Below are 21,200 nucleotides of genomic sequence, written 5' to 3'. Positions count from 1 at the left end.
GATTAACACTCCTGTGAAGTACCTTGGGACATTTTATTACATTAAAGGAATTATATAAATGCAAGTTATTAAATCATGGTGCAGTCCACTCATCCCCTAATAGTATAAAAGCAAAATGCAGTGGATGATGGAAATCTGAAACAAAAAGCAGAAAATGCTGGAAAAACTCAGCAGGTCTAGCAGCATCTGTGGAGAGAGAAACAGAGTTAATGTTTCGAGTCCGTATGACCTTCCAAACATTAACTCTGTTTCTTTCTCCACAGATGCTGCTCGACCTGCTGAGCTTTTCCAGCATTTTCTGCTTTTTGTTTCATCCCATAATAGTGCCTACTCTCACTATCACCAATTATCCTGTTGCATCTGCCATTACAGCAAGTTGACTTTAAAAACTGACTGTTATAACAAACAGCCATTCTGTCAGTGCATATGATCTAATAATTCAATCTCCCTATTCTGCTGATGTTTATCAACCATTTGAATTTCATTCTTGCAATTTACTATCTCCCTGGAGCCACTAGATGGATTACTGACAATCAGTCAATTGCTGCACCTGAATCTTAAACCCCAAGCACAACTGTTAGAACTGGAAAAAAATTAATTTTCCAGCTGTTAAATAAAGTTATTAAATTATTTAGCATATTTCCCATTATTACACTCTATTTTTATCATACATTACAGATTCACAGATCATTAAAAATAGCATTGCAGGTTAAAGAAACATTCAAAAATGACAGCAAGTGTGAAGATGGATGTTATCTTTTTTAATATTTTTGGGAATATGGTGGTATTCTGTAAAGAAGGCTGTGTGTGTCCATGAGTAATTAAACTGGGGGAAGGTTAGTAAAGACAGCTTGTCCGTGGGAGCAGAGAGATGAAAGGTAAAAGGTATTAGAAAATGTTACAAGCTTTTATTAAAAAAGCTTTGGCAGGGCACTTGGATAAGCTCAAGGTTATCAACATGGTTTTGTGAAAGGGAAATCATGTATAACCAACTTATTGGAGTTCTTTGAGGAAGTAACGTGCTGTGGATAAAGGGGAACCGGTGGATGTACTGTACTTAGATTTCCAGAAGATATTTGAGAAAGTGCCACATCAAAGGTTATTGCGGAAAATAAAAGCTCATGATGTTGGCATGGATAGAAGATTAGCTGGCTGACAGGAAACCGAGTAGGCATAAATGGGTCTTTTTCAGGTTGGCAAGGTGTAACGAGTGGTGTGCCACAGGGATCAGTGCTGGGACCTCAACTGTTTACAATTTATATAAATGACTTGGGTGAAGTGATTGAAGGGATGGTTGCCAAGTTTGCTGATGACACAAAGATAGGTAGGAAAGTAAGTTGTGAAGAGGGCATAAGGAGGCTACAAAAAGATATAGATAGATTAAGTGAGTGGGCAAATTTCTGGCAAATGGTGTATAATGTGGGAAATTGTGAAATTGTCCATTTTGGCAGGAAGAATAAAAGAGAATCATTTTATCTAAATGGTGAGAGGTTGCAGAACTCTGAGATTCAGAGGGATCTGAGCGTCCTAGTGCATAAATCACAAAAGGCTAGTATGCAGGTACAGCAAGTAATTAGGAAAGCTAATAGAATGTTATTATTTATTTCAAGGGGAATTGAATACAAAAGTAGGGAGGTTATGCTTCAGTTACACGGGGCATTTTGAGAGACCACATTTGGAGTACTGTGTACAGTATTGGTCACCTTACTTAAGGAAGTAACTACGTTGGAAGCAGTTCAGAGAAGGCTTACCAGACTAATACCTGGAATGGGTGTGTTGTCTTATGAGGAAAGGTTGGACAGGCTAGGCTTGTGTCCGCTGGAGTTTAGAAGAGTAAGAGGCGACTTGACTGAAACATAGAAGATCTTGAAGGGTCTTGACCGGGTGGATGTGGAGAGGATGTTTCCACTTGTGGGAGAATCTAGAACTAGGGGTCACTGTTTAAAAATAAGGGCTCGCCCATTTAAAACAGAGATGAGGCGAATTTTTTTCAGTCAAAGGGTCGTAAATCTTTGGAACTCTCTCCTGAAAAGGTGGTGGAAGCAGCATCTTTGAATATTTTTAAGGCAAAGGTGGATAGATTCTTGGCAAACAAAGAGGTGATAGGTCATCAGCGGTAGGTGGGATGCAGATTTCAGGTTACTATCAGATCAGCCACGATCTCATTAAATGGCAGAGCAGGCTCTAGGGGCTGAATGGCCTACTCCTGCTCCTTGCTCGTATGTTCATGCATTTGTAATGAGAGGCTATGGTGAAGTTGGAATACAAGTAAATAGGTTGAGTTTTAAAATTTGCATTAGGTGATAGATAAGGACTTGACTTTTCAGCTGCTAAGTTTCAAAGGGAGTTTAAGGGACTTCTACAATTTACAAAGATTTCATAAGTAAACAAAGGAAGGTTATTGAATTTTATCTGGCCCAAAAGTGGAGGGAATAGGAAGACATGAAAGATTATATTTTTGAAAAGTTGAGTTCAAAGAGGTGCTTAGGGCAATGGAGTCTAGGATGAAAGGGGAAAGAAAACATTTAAGGGAGATGTTTAGTTGAGTTGTGTTGGCCGTGTGGTGGAGATGTTCTGAGACCAGCTCTGTGCTGAGAAAAGTTGTGGGAATTTGAAGCAGCCATCCAGTTTCAAGCCAGAAAAGTCTTTGTTTCCAGAAAGCAGTCTGTTTCTGAGCTTCCTTTGGATTTCCACAGCAGAGTGGAAGAGAGTGAGAAGTCATGTGGTATACTTCATTAAAATAGCAGCAGATTTTGGCTTGGGTAATATTACTGGATTTTTATGGTTAAAAATCTATAAGGGAGATGTTGTTAAGTAGTTTACTTATGTGTTCTGACTGGGAGGCATTCAGGGGCTGGGGGAAGCCTGAAAATTAATCCTGTTCAGGCTTCGGTTGGGAAGTGGGTGTAGGGAGGGCACCTCCATCCGCAGCCTCCTTAATATCAGGCACCCCACCCACCCCCCTCAACAAAAGGTCTTAACCCTGCGTGGGGCTCCCTCTCCCCCATGTCTCCACCAACACTCCAAATCGCCCTGCTCAAGACCCCCCAAAACTTACCTGGTCCTAGACCCCCCCCCCGGGCCTTAGGCTCTGGGGACTGCTTGTAGTCCCAGTGTTATCCATTGCAACTTCTGGGACTAGAGAGCTGCCAGGCAATTTAAGGGAAACGGTGGCGTAATGGTAATGTCACTCGACTAGTAAGCCAGAAGCCCAGGCTAATGCGCAGGTTCAAATCCCACCAGGGCAGCTGGTGAAATTAAAAGAATCTGGAATTGGAAGCTAGTCTCAGTAATAGTGACCATTAAACTACTGATTTTTTAAAAATAAAAACCCATCTGGTTCACTAATGTCCTTTAGGGAAGGAAATCTGCCATCCATACCTGGCCTGGCCTACATGTGACTCCATACTCACAGCAATGTGGTTGATTCTTAACTGCCCTCTGAAATGGCCAAACAAGCCACTCAGTTCTAGGGTAATTAGGAATAGGCAAATAAATGCTGGTCTTGCCAGCAACACCACACCCCATGCAGGAATAAAGAAAAAAAAATCAGATTGGTTGGCAGCTCTGAGTCAGGACTTCCTCCCGATTGAACATAAGAACTAGGAGCAGGAGGAGGCAATTCAGCCCCTTGAGCCTGCCCCGCCTTCATTACGATCATGGCTGATCTCATTCCCGCCTCAACTCCAATTTTCCGCCCTCTCCCCATAACCTTTCAACCCGTTACTAATTAAAAATCTGTCTATCTCCTCCTTAAATTTATTCAGCGTCCTGGCATCCACTGAACTCTGAGGTAGTGAACTCCACAAATTCATGACCTTTTGAGAAAAGTAATTCCTCCTCATCTCTGATTTAAATCTACCACCCCTTAGCTTAAAACTATGGCCTCTCATTCTAGAATGCCCCAGAAGGGGAAACATCCGCTCCACGTCTACTTTGTCTATCCCCTTTAGCGTCTTATATACCTCAATTAGTTCTCCTCTCATCCTTCTAAACTCTAGCGAGTATGGGCCTAAACTGCTCAATCTCTCCTCATAAGACAATCCCGCATCTCTGGAATCAATCTAGTGAACCTCCTCTGAACCTTGAGGGGCGGAAATCCCGTCTCCAGCCAATTAACACTCATTAGAGCGTGAAATGGCTGTAGGGCAGCCAGTATGGGCAGGGATGTGTTCGCCACTGACTCCTCAGATGGCAGGATAGGAAACTCCACCAAACAAAATATCCTGGCCCATTTTACCAAAATAATATGGAGGCACTGGAGAGGATGCAAAAAGAAGATTTTCAAGGATGATACAGAAATGAGAGGTTATGACCATCAGGAAAGACTAAACGAGCTAGGGCTCTTTTCTATGGAAAAGAGAAGGCCGAGGGGTGATACAATAGAGGTCTTTAAAATTATGAAAGAGTTTGATAGAGTAGATACAGAGAAAATATTTCTGCTTTTGGGGAGTCCAAAACTAGGGGCCATAAATGTAAGATAGTCACTAATGAATCCAATCAGGAGAAACGCCTTCATCTATTGAGTGGTTGGGAAGTGGAGCTCACATGGAGTGGTTGAGGTGAATAAAATAGATGCATTTAGAAGGAAGCTAGATAAATACACAGGCAAGAAAGGAATAGAAGGATATGTTGATAGACTGAGAGAAACATCAGGATAGACTGCTTGGGCCTGCTTCCTGTCTAAATTCTATGCAATTCTACATTCCTATGACATTCACAAGTATTGGTTTTAATTTAAACATTGAAGTACAGCCACACATTCTCCACACCTGCTCAGACACAGGGGAATCAGTAGGCAGGAGAATCTTGTTCTGGATAAGTCCCACTCGGACTACTCGAGGCTGACGGAGCTGCTCGGGAGAGGCCTCAAACCCAAAAGCCTTCAGCTGAAAATCCTTTTCCAGGGATGCTTCCACAGCAGACTTCGGCAAATCCAACTTTCTGAAAAAGAACCAAATCAACATTTATAATAAATCTCTGACAATCTGGAAGTCTGGCTTTTATTTATATTACTGTGTCTTCCCAAAATCTTAGTTTCTGAAAGATAGATGCCATGGGTGAAGAAAATAAAAATCAAAGCTTTGATGATTCAATTGCAACAATAAATTGCCTCATGTGTCAAGGGTTAGTCAATCTCAGTTGTGGCAACAGCAGATTGATTTCCTGTTTCGGAGAGCTAGGATAAGAAGTTGATGGATATGTGCCTATTGGAGAACAGGCAGGGCTGGATTAGCATCTTACATGGTGCTCATGGGGTCTGATAAATGAATGACAAGGTGGATGCAGATGGGACTGGTTGCTTTGACTTCAAACTGTAACCAGAATAACAAGGTAAATGTGAGAGGAGTTATCCTTTTAGTCTATCTGTAGTAGCCAGACGCTGTATATTAGGAGGTACCATTGTAACTTTGAACATTGATTTGTGGACGTTACTCTGAGATTCTTTTGCCCTCCATTCATCATGATCTTTCTGCAGCTGCTGATCTTCCCCGATCACCTTTGATGCCCCTTCAGTCTCTGCCAGCCTGGTTGCTCGCCCAGTATGGCCCTCGTCTTCACTTCTCAACCACAAGAGTTATCAAGCAGCCTCTCTCTCGCTCACACCCAGTTTAATCACCCTGACTAGATCTGGCTGGACCACATCAAGCTCACTCGAGACTCACTCCTTAGTCAAAACTCGTACCATTCCAGGATGACACTGGAAAGAATAGGGAACTTCACCGTGTCTTTACCGTCAAACTTCTCCTAAAACCTTTTCTCCCTTCCACCCTCATCTTCAAAAAAAAATACAAGGAGCTCATGAACTTCTTTCTCATTAAGATCCACACTGTTATGTTGCCTCTGGTGTTTCCCAATCCCCACACTTTCCAAACATGTCAAACCTGCTCTCTCCCCAACACCCACTTCACCCATCCTCACCCCCAACTCCCTCAGTTTCTGTTGCCTCCCCTGGTCATCTTCCCCATGAGACCTCCTCCTCTTGATCCCTTGAGCCTCATTCTTACTTAACTGCTCATCACCCAACTATACAGGAAATTTTGGTGAGGCAACATCTGGAGTCCTGTATGCAGTTTTGGTCTCCACGTTTAAGACAGGGTATACTTGCATTGGAGGTGGTACAGCAAAAGTTCACTAAATTGGTTCTTGGGGCGAGGGATTGATGAGAGGCTGAGTAAATTGGCCTTATATTCTTTAGAGTTTAGAAGGTTGAGAGTCAATCTCATTGAAACCTACAAAATTCTGAAGGGGTTTGATAGGGTGGAAGCTGAGAGATTGTTTCCGCTGGTTGGGGAATCTAAAACACGGGGGCACAGTCTCAGGATAAGGGACCGATTATTTCGGACTGAGATGAGGAGATATTACTTTTCAAGGGTTGTAAATCTTTGGAATTCTTGACCCCAGAGGGTTGTGGATGCTCCATCGTTGAATACATTTAAGGCTGGGATAGACGGATTTTTGGTGCTTAAAGGAATTAAGGGATATGGGGAGTGAGTGGCAAATGGAGTTGAAACCCAAGATCAGCCATGATCGTATTGAATGGTGAAGCAGGCTCAACAGGCAGTGTGGTCTACTCCTGCTCCTATTTCTTATGTTCTGGTGTTCAACTTCTCTTCCCTGAGCTCGCTAAGATTGTAAATGCTTCCTATTTGTCAATTTATTCTCAATTTCTATTGTCCCCCTCCCTCCCTTTCAAAGCCACCCACTCCTGAAACAAAAGCAGCTTTAACCACTCGACCTTGCAAGCTCTCATCCCATCTCCAACCTTCTTATTCTCTCCAAGGTTCTTAAACATATTGTCACTTTCAAGTCCCTGGGATAAGGTTTAACCTGTCAAACGGTAAGGTTAGGATTGGGGTGGGGCGTTAGAAATGTTAAAAATCTGAATTCTACCTCCAACTCACCCACTCCTGATTTTGACAGAGGTGGGACAGGGGGTGGGCCATCGACAGACTCCCAGGAGCTGGACTGGCATTTGAAATATTACAATGAATCTATATAATCATCATTTTAAATTTAACCCGAGTGGTCCGGCTTTCCAGATCTTGGGAAAGCTGGCTGATGAAGGGAGGCGAAGACCGCTGGATGTCAGAGGGAAGTGCCTTTCCACTTGCTGGATCCGATATACCAGCTTCACCAACAACCCCCCCCACCCCACCACCACCACCCCCCACAACTAACACAATGATCAATGTTCCTTCACCACTCCCCAAACAAGCCCTCTTGATCTTCTACCAGCCCCAGTCTCCCCAATATTAATGGATTCCAGATTCTGGCTTCCTCCACCTCCTGCACCCTACCCTGCCATCTTCCATAGCTTCTCTCCAGTCCCCTGTTGCAGTCTAGTACCGCAGGCCTACCCACCAGACAGCCAGCGGTCTCTCAACCTGACTGGGCGCAGCCAGGAAACAGACAAAATTAAATGTTACTCAGGCCATTGTGTTCACGTTGGGATTTGTTGGAAACCTGTTCTTCCATCATGGCAGCCCCCAGACATTCACACACAGCAGAGGTCACATGACTATGGCAAGCCAGGTAGGACACTTCGTAATGATTGCATTTTAAAACCCAAATATCCCCTTTTCCATAACAATCAGACAAATTTGCATGCAATGTCACATGTAACTGTGAGTTGCCCAAGTTACCCACTATACCACAACTGTTCTCATGCACTAACAAACTGTTTGTTATCCTCGTTAGTCTCTGCAACTGCATTGCATACATAGTCATTAAATCACGCAGGTCTCTTAAAGGTATGCGTGCGCATTGTCCTTGGCTGTTTGTCTGGGCGATGTTCCCTCTTCCAGGGAGTATTGTTCCCGTGGCACTTCTTGTTGCCATGATAATTGTTGTTCCATTTCCGATGTTGGGTTACGTTAGGCGTCTGGGAGTGATGGTCATTCTGTACTCTGTGTAGATGGTGAGATCCCATCTTCCTGATTGGCCGACTGCAGTGAACGAATAACTTCGCTAGTCGTTCGTGGGTGCCTACGGCTGTGCCGGTATATTTGGTCGTTCATTTCCACTGCGTATGATCGAGGTGACAACTGCTCTTCTCATGTCCCAATTTGCCACGTGGGCTGACTCCTGTTGAGAGCGTTGAAGGTTTGTACCCTGGCTAGCTCTCCAATGCTCAATTCTTGGAATGGTTTGGCGTCTTGTCAAAGTGAAATTTGGCTTTCTGCCATTTCACCTTGATTTTGTCACTCACACCTGTTACTACTTCTGGTTTCAGTAGCTTTTTTGCTATTAGAAGAGTAGTTTGAGTGCAGCGTGACATTAGTCTTTGGACTGGACTACTTTCCATGCCTTCAGTCGGTGTGTTTCTCCACTCGAGGATTGCCTTGTATACATCTGTGCTACATTTGCTCAATTTCTTGATGATTCTGTTGGAGATTTTCACTGCCGCCTCAGTCTTTCCATTCGACTGGGGATAGTACAGAGATGATGTATAGTGTTGAATTTCCCAATCCTTTGTGAAGCAGCTGAATTCTTCACTTGTGAACTGAGGGCCATTGTCACTCATCACAATGTCTGGAATGCCGTAATGACTGAAGTGTGCTTTCAGGCATTCAATTTTTCTTCTCCTGTCGTCGTTGAACTCAGCTGGTCTAACTCCCAATCGTCAGAATAGTAGTTTACAGTGACACGCCAATCGGTTCCTCTAAAATGAAGAGGTCTACTCCCAGCTTCATCCACGGTCTGTCTGGGATGTAATGCATCACCAACGGTTCTCTAGCTTGTTTAGCTTGGTACTTGTTACAAGCACCGCACTAGCCAACGTGGTCTTTAATTTCATTGCTCATGTTTGGCCAGTAGAGCACTTCTCTTGCCTTTCTCAGACTCAATTCAATACCTTGATGGATGCACTTCAGCATCTCTCCTCTCATCCCACTAGGGATGATGACTCTATTTCCTTTGTACAAGATGTCATCTTGGGCTGTCAATTCATCTTGGTATGCCCAATACACTCTTCTGACCACAAATGTGTCCTTGATGCTCTCAGTCCATGCTTTCATCACTACTTATTGCAGCACCTGGAGAGTCGCATCTTTTTGGGTATTTTGCTTGATTTGAGCAAGGTGCTCATCTGTCAGATTCAATGTCTCTGCTGGGTTGATAACTTCCAGAGCATATCAAGCTGCTGCTTCACGTTGAATCTGGAAGATTTCACATTCTGCTGTAGCAATCCCCAATTTTCTTCATAGGGAGTGCTTCTCTCGACAGCATGTCAGCGATGTACATCGGTTTTCCTTGCTTGTATGTCACATCCGGATGATATCTTTGAAAACTAGGTGACATTCTTTGCAGATGTTTTGAAGCAGATAGCGGTTTGAGAAAAATGCTTTAAAGTGGCTCGTGGTCAGACTCCACTGTTACTTTATCAGCCCCAGGCAAGTATTGATGAAAATGCTCACAAGTAAAAAAAATGGCCAGGCACTCTGTCTCAATCTGAGCATAGCATTGTTCAATTTGCATTAATGCTGTTCATGCAAATACAACTGGTTGTCCTTGTTGCATTAGGGTTGCTCCAAGACCTGTCTCACTGGCATCACACTACAAGGTGACTTCATCATTGATGTCATGGTACTTGAGCACTGGTGTTGTTATCACTAGTTGTTTAATTTTAGTGAACGCTGCTTCTTATTCTGTTCCCCAATACCACTGCACATCCTTGGAAGTGAACTTACGTAATGGTTCATACCCTGACAACAAATTAGGCAAAAATTTTGCCGAATAGTTCACGAATCCAACAAATCATTGCACTTCTTTCATATCTATTGTCACTGCATCGCTGCTACAGCTCTCACCTTGTCATGATCCAGGTAAAGACCTTTTGCTGACAGTACATGACCTGTGTACTTGAATTCAGGCATCTTCAGTTTCACCATCCTGACTTAGAAATATATCACCATTCCTTCATTGTCGCTGGGTCAAAATCCTGGAACTCCCTCCCTAACAGCACTGTGGGTGTTCCTACACCACATGGACTGCAGCGGTTCAAGAAGGCAGCTCACCACCACCTTCTCAAGGGCAACTAGGGATGAACAATAAATGCTGGCCCAGCCAGAGAAGACCACATCCCGTGAATTAATTTTTAAAAATTGTTTGTTGTTCTGTTTCAGGATCGTTTGGTGAGCTCTCTCTAGCAGTCATATTAAATTCTGATCGTGGTCAACTGTGGCTTCTTCCATTGTGTCTCCACATCCATAGACTAGTAGATCATCCACTATTGTTTCCAGTCCAGGCAGCTAGTTAGCTCACTCATGTGACACACTCACTATCTCATGCTGTGTTGATACTCTTCTGGAGCCGTGGAAATGCCAAATGGCATGTGCAACCATCTGCAGCTTCTGAATGGCGTCCAAGATGTAGTTAAAGTTGTCACTTTTATCCAGCTTCACTTGCCAGTAACGATCCTTCGCATCTATGGTAGTAAAGATCTTTGCTTTGGCAAGTTGTGGCAATATTCTTACGATGGTTGGCAGGATGCAAATACCGCGGAGGACATCATATAAATGAAAAGAAGGATTGTCCAGCATGGGGAAAGCAGTGTTTTAACTGCAAGAAGCCAAATCATTTCACACACAAGTAAGATCTCTTTAGCGCTTTATTTAGATCCTTTGGGTCTAAGCATACTCTCAGCTTTCCAAGTTGTTTCATTGCCACTATGCTGCTAATCCAGCCTGAAAGAGCTGTCACTTTCTTGATTGCTCTCTTCTTTTCCAGCTCTTCTATCTTGTCATTTAAGCTGGACTTGAGGGCAGCTGGAGCTCTTCGACAGGCGCTGAATTGATCTTACACCCTCATCTACTTCTAGATGATATTCTCCTGGTAGACACCCCAACCCTATAAACACATCTGTGTACTCTTCTAGGATCTGTGCAGCAGGCAATGGTCTTGTGTGCTGCGAAATGTAAATCTCTGTTGGCACATTCAGGGTTACCAGCCCAAGCCTCAGACTCGTTCCAGCTAAGATGAGTGGCTGTTGCATACCATCTATGATCTGGAACTCCAGATTTTTATTCTCGCCATTGCATTGGGCTCCCAGACTAATTTGTCCTCTCGGTATGAGTATCGTGCCATCATATAGCTTCATCCTTACTTTCAAGGGCTTCATTTTTGGATCACCATGTTATGCCACTTCACACAGGCCTGTGAAAGTCATGATGTTGCAGACACACCAGTGTCTATCTGACACTTCTTGTTCACTTGGCACTCTCCTGAGGTCATCATTGTAACAGTCACAAACCATTGATCACCTGCTGACTTGATGGAATCAACCTGCTTCATAGTGTTTATAGTGCTTCATCACTCTTCTGCTGATATCTCTCCAGTGGCCAACTGTATAGGCTTGTTTTGCTTCTTTCTAGCCAAACACTTGTGTGTGAAATGATGTTGCTTCTTGCAGTTAAAACACCGCTTTCCCCATGCTGGACAATCCTTCTTTTCATTAGTATGATGTCCTCCGCAGTATTTGCATCTTGCCCTTTGTCCCGGATTGCTCTGCTCTTTCAGCCTGGAATGTTTCTCAGCATAATGTATCTCCTGGTCTGTTGTGCCATAGATGTGCTCTAGTTGATGTTTTACAACCTCCATGGTTCTGCACATGTCTATCGCTTTCTTAAGAGAAAGTTTCTCCTCTCTGTGGACTTGCTCTCAATGCAGGGGCTCATCTTTTAGTTGCCCAAATTCACATGATTCTACAAGCTGTGTTACTGCAGTCACATACTGATCAATGGACTCTTTGAGCTTTAATGTTGAACACATACATTACACATATACGTTACATTCACTTGGGGTTCAAAGCGTGCCTTCAAGGCTTTCAAAATCTTTGTCATCTGTTTTTTCTGTCCTTTGGAGAGATTTAGGGTGGAATACAATTTGTAGCAGTCTCTTCCCAGCAGTGTTAGAAGTGATGCTACTCGTATCAGCTCTGGCTTGTTAATTAAATCTGTTGCAATCTCGTAGTTCTGCCATTGCAGATGGAAAAATTGCCAGTACTTCCACACAGCACCTTTCATTTCAGCAGGAGCTGGGAGTGTTTCTTTTTCAGTAGCTGTGACATCTCTTTCAGCTTCTCAAAACTCAATCTCAGCTCAGCTTCTGACACCATGTTATGAGCTCATAGTCAGCAAGGCTTTGTCAGAGGGAGGTCATGCCTAACAAATTTGATTGAATTTTTTGAGGAAGTGACCAGGTGTGTAGATGAGGGTCGTGCAGTTGATGTAGTTTATATGGATTTCAGCAAAACCTTTGACAAGGTCCCAGATGGGAGACTTATAAAGAAGGCAAATGCACATGGGATACAGGGTAATTTGATAAGGTTGATTCAAAATTGGCTTAGTTGTAGGAGGCAGAGGGTGATGACAGAAGGATGCTTTAGTGACTGGAAGCCAGTGTCCAGTGGCGTACCACAGGGATCTGTGCTCGGTCCCCTATTTGTCATTTATATAAACGACATAGATGACTATGTGGGGGAAGGATTAGTATGTTTGCGGATGACACAAAGATTGGCCGGGTGGTTAACAGTGAGGTTGAGTGTCTTGGGCCAAAGGAAGATATAGACGGGATGGTCAAATGGGCAGATAAGTGGCAGATGAAATTTAACCCTGAAAAGTGAGAGGTGATAGACTTTGGAAGGAGTAATTTGACAAAGAAGTATTCAATGAATGGCATGACACTAGGAAGTTCTGAGAAACAAAGGGACCTTGGCGTGTGTGTCCATAGATCTCTGAAGGCAGAGGGGCACATTAGTGGGGGTGGTGAAAAAGGCATATGGGACACATGCCTTTATCAATCGAGGCACAGATTACAAAAGTGGGGAGGTCATGTTGGAGTTGTATAGAACCTTAGTGAGGGCACAGCTGGAATACTGTGTGCAGTTCTGGTCGCCAAATTATAGGAAGGATGTGATTGCACTGGAGGGGGTACAGAGGAGATTCTGCCTCCTTTCAAGATGTTGCCTGGGATGAAACATTTAAGTTATGAAGAGAGGTTGGATAAAGTTAGGTTGTTTTCGTTGGAGCAGAGAAGACTGAGGAGCGACCTGATCGAGGTGTACAAGATTATGAGGGGCATGGACAGGGTGGATAGGGAGCAGCTGTTCCCTTTAATTGAAGGGTCAGTCACAAGGGGACATAAGTTCAAGGGCAGGAGGTTTAGGGGGGATGTGAGGAAAAACTTTTTTACCCAGAAGGTGGTGAAGGTCTGGAATGTGCTTCCTGGGAGCGTGGTGGAGGCGGGTTGCCTCATATCCTTTAAAAAGTACCTGGATGAGCACTTGGCACGTTATAACATTCAAGACTATGGGCCAAGTGCTGGTAAATGGGATTAGGTGGGTAGGTCAGGTGTTTCTCACGTGTCGGTGCAGACTCGATGGGCCGAAGGGTCTTTTCTGTACTGTGTCATTCTATGATTACAGTACGTCTAGTGTAGTGTCTTAATTAAACTGAATGTATCATGGCTGCCCACAGACATTCCCTCATGGCAGGTCACATGATTATGGCAAGCCAGGTAGAACATGTAGTAGTGATTGCATTTCAAAACCCAAACACTTACCACCACTCCCTCCCTGCCTCAGAGTTCATAGCTAGCCCCATATTTCCCAAAACTCCTAGTTTCAATATCTCCAATCAGGTTGCTGTCTCACCATCCCAATAAAGCTCAAACATGACATTCCCTGTAACTGTGCACTCTCTCTTCTCAATATCTTATGGCCTAGGCAGCTGAAGGCATGGCCACCAATGGTGGAACGATCAAAATCGAGGACGCTGGAGAGGCCTAAATTAGAAGAATGTAGATATCTTGGGAGGCTTGTGGGGCTGGAGGAGATTACAGAGATAGGGTGTGGCGAAGCCATGGAGGGATTTGAAAACAAGAATGAGAATTTTAAAACCATGACATTGCTTGACCAGGAACCAATGTAGGTCATTGAGCATAGGGGTGATAGGGGAACAGGGCTTGCTGCAAGTTAAGATTAGGGCAGCAGAGTTTTGGATGACCTCAACTTTAGGGAGATTCTTCTTTGAATGCAGGAGACCAGCCAGGAGCGCATTGAATAGACGGGTCTGGAGGCAGCAACGTCTGGATCCGGAGTCAGGCAATGTCACGAGGTGAAAATAGGTGATCTCCCAAATAGCATGGTTATGTTGCTATAGGCTTGGGTCAAGTTGAGTTGAGCCTGAGACTGTTGCTAGGGAGGCTAATGGGGTCAGTAGCTATAGAATGGAGTTTGTAGCAGGGACTGAAGACAATAACATTGGCATTCCTGAACTCCAGAGCCCAGCTCCATTCCCTTCCTGATCCTTGTCTCAGGTTGAACTCAGGAAACTTTTCTTGCTCTATTTGACCCTGGTTCGGTTTGATTTTAAAACGACCGACTCAAACCTTCTCTGCCTATGCCTCAGCCTATGTCATAGTGATGTTCTCATCCTTGTCACTATCACCTCCAGACTCAACCATTCCAATGCTCTCCTGGCTCGGTCTCCCAGCCCCCAGCCTCCATAAAGTTGAATTCATCCAAATCTTTGCTGCCTGTATTGTGCCCTGCTCCATCAGGACACCAGGTCCTATTCCTTTAATGGTACTCGCTGACCTACTCCAGCCCCCAGAGCCTCAAATTTCTCCTTGGACTTAAATCTGATCATGTCCTTGCCCCTCTTTCAGCCTTATAACCACCAATTCCTCCAACTCTGGCCTTTCATTTATCATCCCCTTCCACATGGAGTGATGGCCTGGTGGTGTGGGCAGGGCTCGCAAGGGGAATGCAGACGGTGCCAATCACTGGGGCTCCAAGTCTTGGTGGGGGGGGGGGGGGGGGGGGGGCTGGGCCTAGTGCTCTTAACAGTTTCTCATTGTCCAACCTGACCAGCCAGAGCTACAGCTTAGCTTAGAAAAAAACGTATCTGTCAGGCTGAGAGTTCCGATATTTTTAAATCCAGTCTGTCAGCGACAGGTCAGTTTCACTAGTTGCTGCTGCTTCCAACCTTTGGGGCAGCTTCACAATTCTGATTTTTTTGTTTTGAAAAGTCCACCTGAAAACCACAAAGCTGCCTGAAGGTGAGAAGCAGCAGTCGCAACCGAGTGTTCCTGCTTGAAAAATGGTCCGTCACATCCCTGTAATTTTACAACCAATTGGATGCTGTGTGGGGGTGGAGGGGTGGGGGGAGAGAACGGGAAGTAGGGGGGTGGGGAGAAGGTTGGATAGTGTTTTGGAGGGCGGAGGTTGGAGTCGGGGTTGGGGGCAAGAGGCAGGAAGGGAAGTTTAGCGACAGATTTGAATTGTTTTATAAATGTAGTAATTTATTTGCAGCCACTTTCCTAACATCAAATGATTGCTCTGTGTTTAATTACCTAGAGACAATCAGCATTGGGCCTCCAAATTCACAATTGCTACAGTTACTCTGCTTACTGCGTGCAGGTGTAAAGAAAGAAAGACAAAACCTACATTTAAACAGCTCCTTTCACAATGTCCCAAATCACTTTACAGCCAATTAAATACTTTTGAGTCGTTGCCACTGGTATAATATAGGCAACGTTATCAAATGGCGGAGCCGGCTTGAGGTATCAAATGGCCTACTCCTGCTCACAATATGTATGTTCATATGTCATTCTGGGATGGATGAGATGAACTGGACTAGATGGCCTTTGTTATCCATAATTATCTTACAGATAGAGGGTGGAATCATGGCTGGAGTTCTGTTTATTTTGTTGCGAATTAAAGTTTACTGTGAGCAGGATTTGTAGGGTGAGATTGCCAGGACAGGATTGCATAATGGTCTCATAGTGAATCAGTAGCCTGTTTCACACCGCACATGATTCTCAAGAGTCTTTTCCATCGACTTCAATCTTGTCCTTTTGTCTACTTACCTATTATCCCACTCCATCTTGGTGCTTTTTATGAGTTTTTTGAGGTATTGAAATATTGTGATAACGTTGTATGCGTAGTAGATATTGAAAATATGTTGTTGTAGTGAGAAGCAGCAACAGACTTGCTGATCAAGAAAACACAGATATAATTGTGAACTATTCAGTCTTTGTCCTCTGGCTTCTTAAAGCTTGTGTCGCACAGAGACACCCGAGGACTCCAATGCTTCTCACTGATAGTGAAGACCTATGTTGTTCAACCATTCCATTTTGTTGCTCAGGAGTCTTTTGATCTTTCTACCCTGTGAGATTACTGATAAAATAAAATCCAACAACACCCCTTATATGAAATAATTATATTGAATAATATCATGCACCCGGGCAGGAGAATGTCTTCTACTTCTACAGAATGGAAAAGATCTTGTGCAGTTTAATGGGTTGCAATTATTGAATCTTTCCCTCAAATATGAATTTTCTGTCACTGTGTGCATATGGTGCAATGTGCAGAACATGTTAATGAGAGTTGAGGCAGTCAACAAAATCAATGTTGTCATCTGCAAAGTGTTATAAATAACTAATGGGATATTTTCCTATCAAATTAACAATATTGCATGATGCTGTTAAAGTAAAATTTGTACTCTCTGGTTTGTTTAATAGTTATGGTGGGAACACCTATAGGGTGCACACAAACTAACACTGCATTATATTGTTGCTGCTCTGAATATTAATGACCCTTGTTAACATAGTGTCTTTATTTTATATATTCAACATACATATATATCAGACGATATTTGTAACCAGGTGCCAACAATGCATGTCATCATTTTACTAGGACCTTTCTGTAATTGCTGAATCTTGAAAGGGGGAAAAATACCATGCATGACTGAGGGGAAGGGTTAAGCTGAGGGGGAGGGGGAGGAATAAGGGGCCTGGAAACAGGAGAAACACCAGGGCCCCTGATTTCTCTCCCTGGCCTGAGTGTGGGAAAGAAGATCAGCAAGGGTTGAAATCGGTGTTGAGAAAGCCAAAGGATTCCTCAAGGGGCCTAGAGGGAGCACTCCTGTTCCTCCTGGCCCAGAAAGGGTGCTAAAAGGGACAGTTTCACTGTCAAGTTTCCCAAGCCCTGGGAAATCCATGCAGCACCAGTTAACTTCAAAATGGGGTGGCACTGTAGGAGCCAAGTGTAACTATGTTAACAAGTGCCCCACCACTCCACAGTGGAACATGCAGACACCCCAATATCCGCACAGCAGCCAGTGTGTGTGTGGCATGCTGGGTGGTGTTATATGAATTTGGTATTTTAACCTGCCTCCCCAACTGTCATGTTGGGGTTGACAAAGGCCAATAACTTCACTGAACATCTCCTTCAGAAATATCCCACTCCAGCTGGACTACCAAGGCCTTGGAGAGTTTGGGAGGAGAGAGTTCTGATTGAGGAAGTTCTTGGAATGGGTTTACAATGGGCATCCTGAATCTCAGCTATTGATGTCTCACAGGCCAAAGCATGGGCTCCAGCACGTCAGCAGAAACCCCAGGCTCTGCTTTGGCCTTCAGATGCCTCCATTAATTACTGACAGGCAGCTTTGCTCTTGGGGTGTCGTGTTTGGAATGGTTAGATGGCTCTGCTGGTAGCTCCAATCTCCAAGTGAATTCTCACTTACTCATCCAAATACTTTAAACAAGTGGCGTTTGCGGCAACCTGACCTACTGTTCCTGTGGGAGCCTAAGCGAACAGCCACCTATACAGGAACAAAGCTCCCAAGGCCACACACACTTGGATCCGGCCTTAGAACCATAGGAAAGTTACAACACAGAAGGAGGCCATTCGGCCCATCTTGTCCATGCCAGCCCGAGGACACCCAGATGCCCTTTCTAACCCCACCTTCCTGCACCCAGCCCATAGCCCTGCAGCTTACAGCACTTAAGGTGCAGATCCAGGTACTTTTTAAAAGAGTTTAGAGTTTCTGCCTCTACCACCAACTTGGGCAGCAAATTCCAGACACCCACTACCCTCTGCGTAAAAAAGTTCTTCCTTCTATTCACTTCTCTCCCGAAGACCCAATACTGGTAGTAGAGCTTCCTGTCACACGATCCTATTTTGTGGAACTCTCTCCATAGAGCTCTCAGCCTCTCTTTCTACTTATAAAATCTTTTGATGACCTAACTCTTCAGCCATGCTCTCTACCTCCTCTCCAAATCCCACTCTTTCTAATTCATCCTCCACTCCCAACACACAGTGCCTTGGAACAGTTTCAACATTAAAAATGTACCTTACAAATTGTTTCAGTATTCAACAATCCAAAAACCAACAACTTCAAAACTGTGGAATAATTAAAGTTTTAAATACTATAGTATTTCATCTTCTTTTTCCTGAGTCAGTTCTCACTGAACTGGGTGCAGGATCACTAAATATCTGCTCATTCCGGTTAATCTGTAAACACAAGATTGGTTATTAACAAAATCAGTTTTAGGGCCAGGTTAAAAGAAACATTTTGAGCAACTATTTAGCAGATCACTGAGAATTTTGAATGAAAGGAAGATATGCATTTATATAATATATTGTACATTCCACATCCTCAGGACACCTCAAAACACTTTACAGCCAACTCAGCATTCTTGAAGTGTAGTAACTGTGCTAATGTAAGAAACATGGCAGACATTTCTACACAGCAAGACCCCACAAACAGAAAGGAATCATGACCACATAATTATTTGAGATATTCATTAAGGGATAAGTATTTAAAAAAGCCTGCATTTATATAGTTTTTTCACATCTCAAAGCACTTTACAGTCAATGAAGTTTTTTTGAAGTGTAGTCACTGTTGTAACGCAGGAAGATCAAGTGGTAATGTCACTGGACGAGTAATACAGAGGCCCAGGAATGCTCTGTGGATAGGGGTTCAAATACCACCATGGCAGCTGGAGGAGTTTAAATTCAATTAATAAATCTAGAATATAAAGCTAGTTTCATGGTCACCATTACTATCAATGATCATAAAAACCCATCTGGTTCACTAATGCCATTCTTACCTGGCCGAGCCTACAGGTAGCTACAATGTGGTTGTTATGGCACAGCAGATGGTAAATGCTGAGCTGCTCAAATCCCAGATGGAAACTTGAAACAGCTGCCACAACTGTTTTGCAATTTGTATTTTTATTTTGAGATGCGTACCTTGAATTCAGTAGTAATAACAGAGGTTTTTTTACAAAACTAAATTAAACATCAATTAATAAAATAAATTATTTTAAGCACATACATAGGTCTACAAATTACTACTATGATAACCCCTAAACCTTCTAATTAATCTGGCTGCCAGTTATACCTCCATTAACGCAACAGTAAAACCACATAGATTTCAACAGACCCAGGCAAAGCACACAATACCCCGGACAATGATATTTAAAATGAATTCTCTTAGCTTCGGTTCCTGGAGACAGCAGCTTGGTACATAGAGGCTGGAGGCTTTCCACACTTGTTAGATCTTAGAATGCCTTCTTCCTTAAACATAACCTCATCTCCTTTATACATGTTTCTTCCTTTTTAATGTAAATCCCATTGTTCCAATGTCTTTGCAACTTTACTTTTTCCATAATAGAAATCTTTCATAGGGCTCGTATTATCAGTAATCTTTAGGAAAAATAAACACACTGTTTAGCTTAGTCTCTGTTGGCTAGGTATAACATCTTACCGTCTCTTTGAATTCATGACTCTGGTTTATCTAAAAATGCAGATGTTCTTCACATTCTAAAACTTCAGCCATGTTTACGTATTTAGCATTTCAAACCTAGCTTCCCTTGTGATACATCAAAACGCCAGCTGTCTGTAATTCAGTTAAAACCCACACACATACCCCTTGCACACAGAGAAACTGATCCAAACCCCTCTATTAACCTACCTTTACAATAAGTTACAATATTATGAAAATTAATATATTTTCATGACAGTGGTTGACTCTTAACATGAGTCTTAGCAAGTAATTCAGTTCAAGGGCAATTAGGGATGGGCAACAAATGCTGACCTGGGCAGTGATGTGCACATCCCATGAAAAAAAAAGACAGCAGCCAATTTGTGCACAGCAAGATCCCACAAACAGCAATGTGATCTTGATCAGGTAACCTATTTTTGTTATGTTGATTACGGTAAGTATTGGACACCAGGGATAACTCCCCAGCTCTTCTTCAATACTGTGTCATGGGATCTGTTACATCCAACTAAGCAGGCAAATGGGGCCTCGCTTTATCATCTCATCCAAAAGATCGCACCTCCAACAGTGCAGGAGGGTGAGAAACTTGAATTTCTACAGCATCTTTCACAAACCTAACACATCTCAATGTGCTTTACAGCCAACAGAGTACATTTAAAGTGTCACTGTTGCCATGTAGGAAAGGACAGCAGGCAATTTGCACACAGAAACACCCAGCAATGTGATAATGGCCAGAGAATCTGTTTAATAGACCCAGGGTCATGAGAAAGCAATAGATAGAAAAAATTAGATAAAATATACTCCCTCATAGCTACACTGGAGCTTTTTGGTTACATTTGGTTTGCTTAATGACAAATTGAAGGTGTGGGTGAGTAACATTTTGTCTGTCACAGATTTTTGCTATTTTATTAACTACAGAAAATGAATTGAAAGGAAGAGAAGGAGCTAGTGAATGGGACCAGAGGCCGGTCACTGTCCTGCAGCAACGGCTAGGTGACCACCCCGCGGTGCCCTCTGGGAGTTGTAGTTCACTCACCCACACTACACAGTGAGGGGGCGGGGGGGGGAAGCGGGGGACTACATCCCCCACAACACACTCCTCACCTGAGGTCTTTGCCGTACAGGATCCTCTGGAGTTGCTGGAACTGCTCTGGGTGGAGGTGGTCCTCCAGACAGTCCTCCAGGGAACTCAGCTCGCTATCTGCCATCTTCACCGACACCGTGTCCGTACAAACTGCTCACAGATCCGCTTTCAGCGCAACAACTGCAGGAAGTCTGTCCTCGCCCGCTGATTGGCTCAAGCCCGCCCCCTGATTGGCTCAAACCCCAAACCCGCCCCCCTGATTGGCTCAAACCCCAAACCCGCCCCCCTGATTGGCTCAAACCCGCCCCTTGATTTGCCCATACCCTCGTCCCGCCCCCTGATTGGCCCAAACCTAGCTCCTCCCACAGCGCGAGGAGCAGCTGGGGGCGGGGTGTGGGCTTGAAGGAGGATGGGGTCGAGGGGGTGGGGTTCTTGGGGGATGGGCTTGAGGGGGTGGGGTTCTTGGGGGATGGGCTTGAGGGGGGCTTGGGCTTGAGGGGGATGGGATTCAGGGAGGGTGGGGTTGAGGAGAGGAATGGGTG

At 43.9% G+C, this 21,200-nt stretch overlaps 1 protein-coding gene across 2 annotated transcripts in view; it reads right to left on the bottom strand.

The window, feature by feature from the left end:
• upb1 (ureidopropionase, beta) overlaps positions 1-20,852 on the bottom strand; it is a 159,016-nt gene extending 138,164 nt beyond the window's left edge. For both annotated transcript variants that reach the window (XM_078553794.1, XM_078553795.1), the window contains exons 1-2: positions 20,679-20,852; positions 4,773-4,944 (exon numbers count right to left, since the gene is read on the bottom strand). In XM_078553794.1, the coding sequence (XP_078409920.1) occupies positions 4,773-4,944; positions 20,679-20,782 (276 nt within the window). In that variant the 5' untranslated portion in view covers positions 20,783-20,852. The remainder of the gene's footprint in view (positions 1-4,772; positions 4,945-20,678) is intronic.
• Between the last annotated feature and the right edge of the window lie 348 nt (positions 20,853-21,200).

Source organism: Cetorhinus maximus, chromosome 12 (genome assembly GCF_964194155.1).
Source record: "Cetorhinus maximus chromosome 12, sCetMax3.hap1.1, whole genome shotgun sequence".
NCBI lineage: Eukaryota > Metazoa > Chordata > Chondrichthyes > Lamniformes > Cetorhinidae > Cetorhinus > Cetorhinus maximus.
The sequence above is the reverse complement of the archived record's forward strand: the minus strand, read 5'-3'. Positions and strand labels throughout refer to the sequence as shown.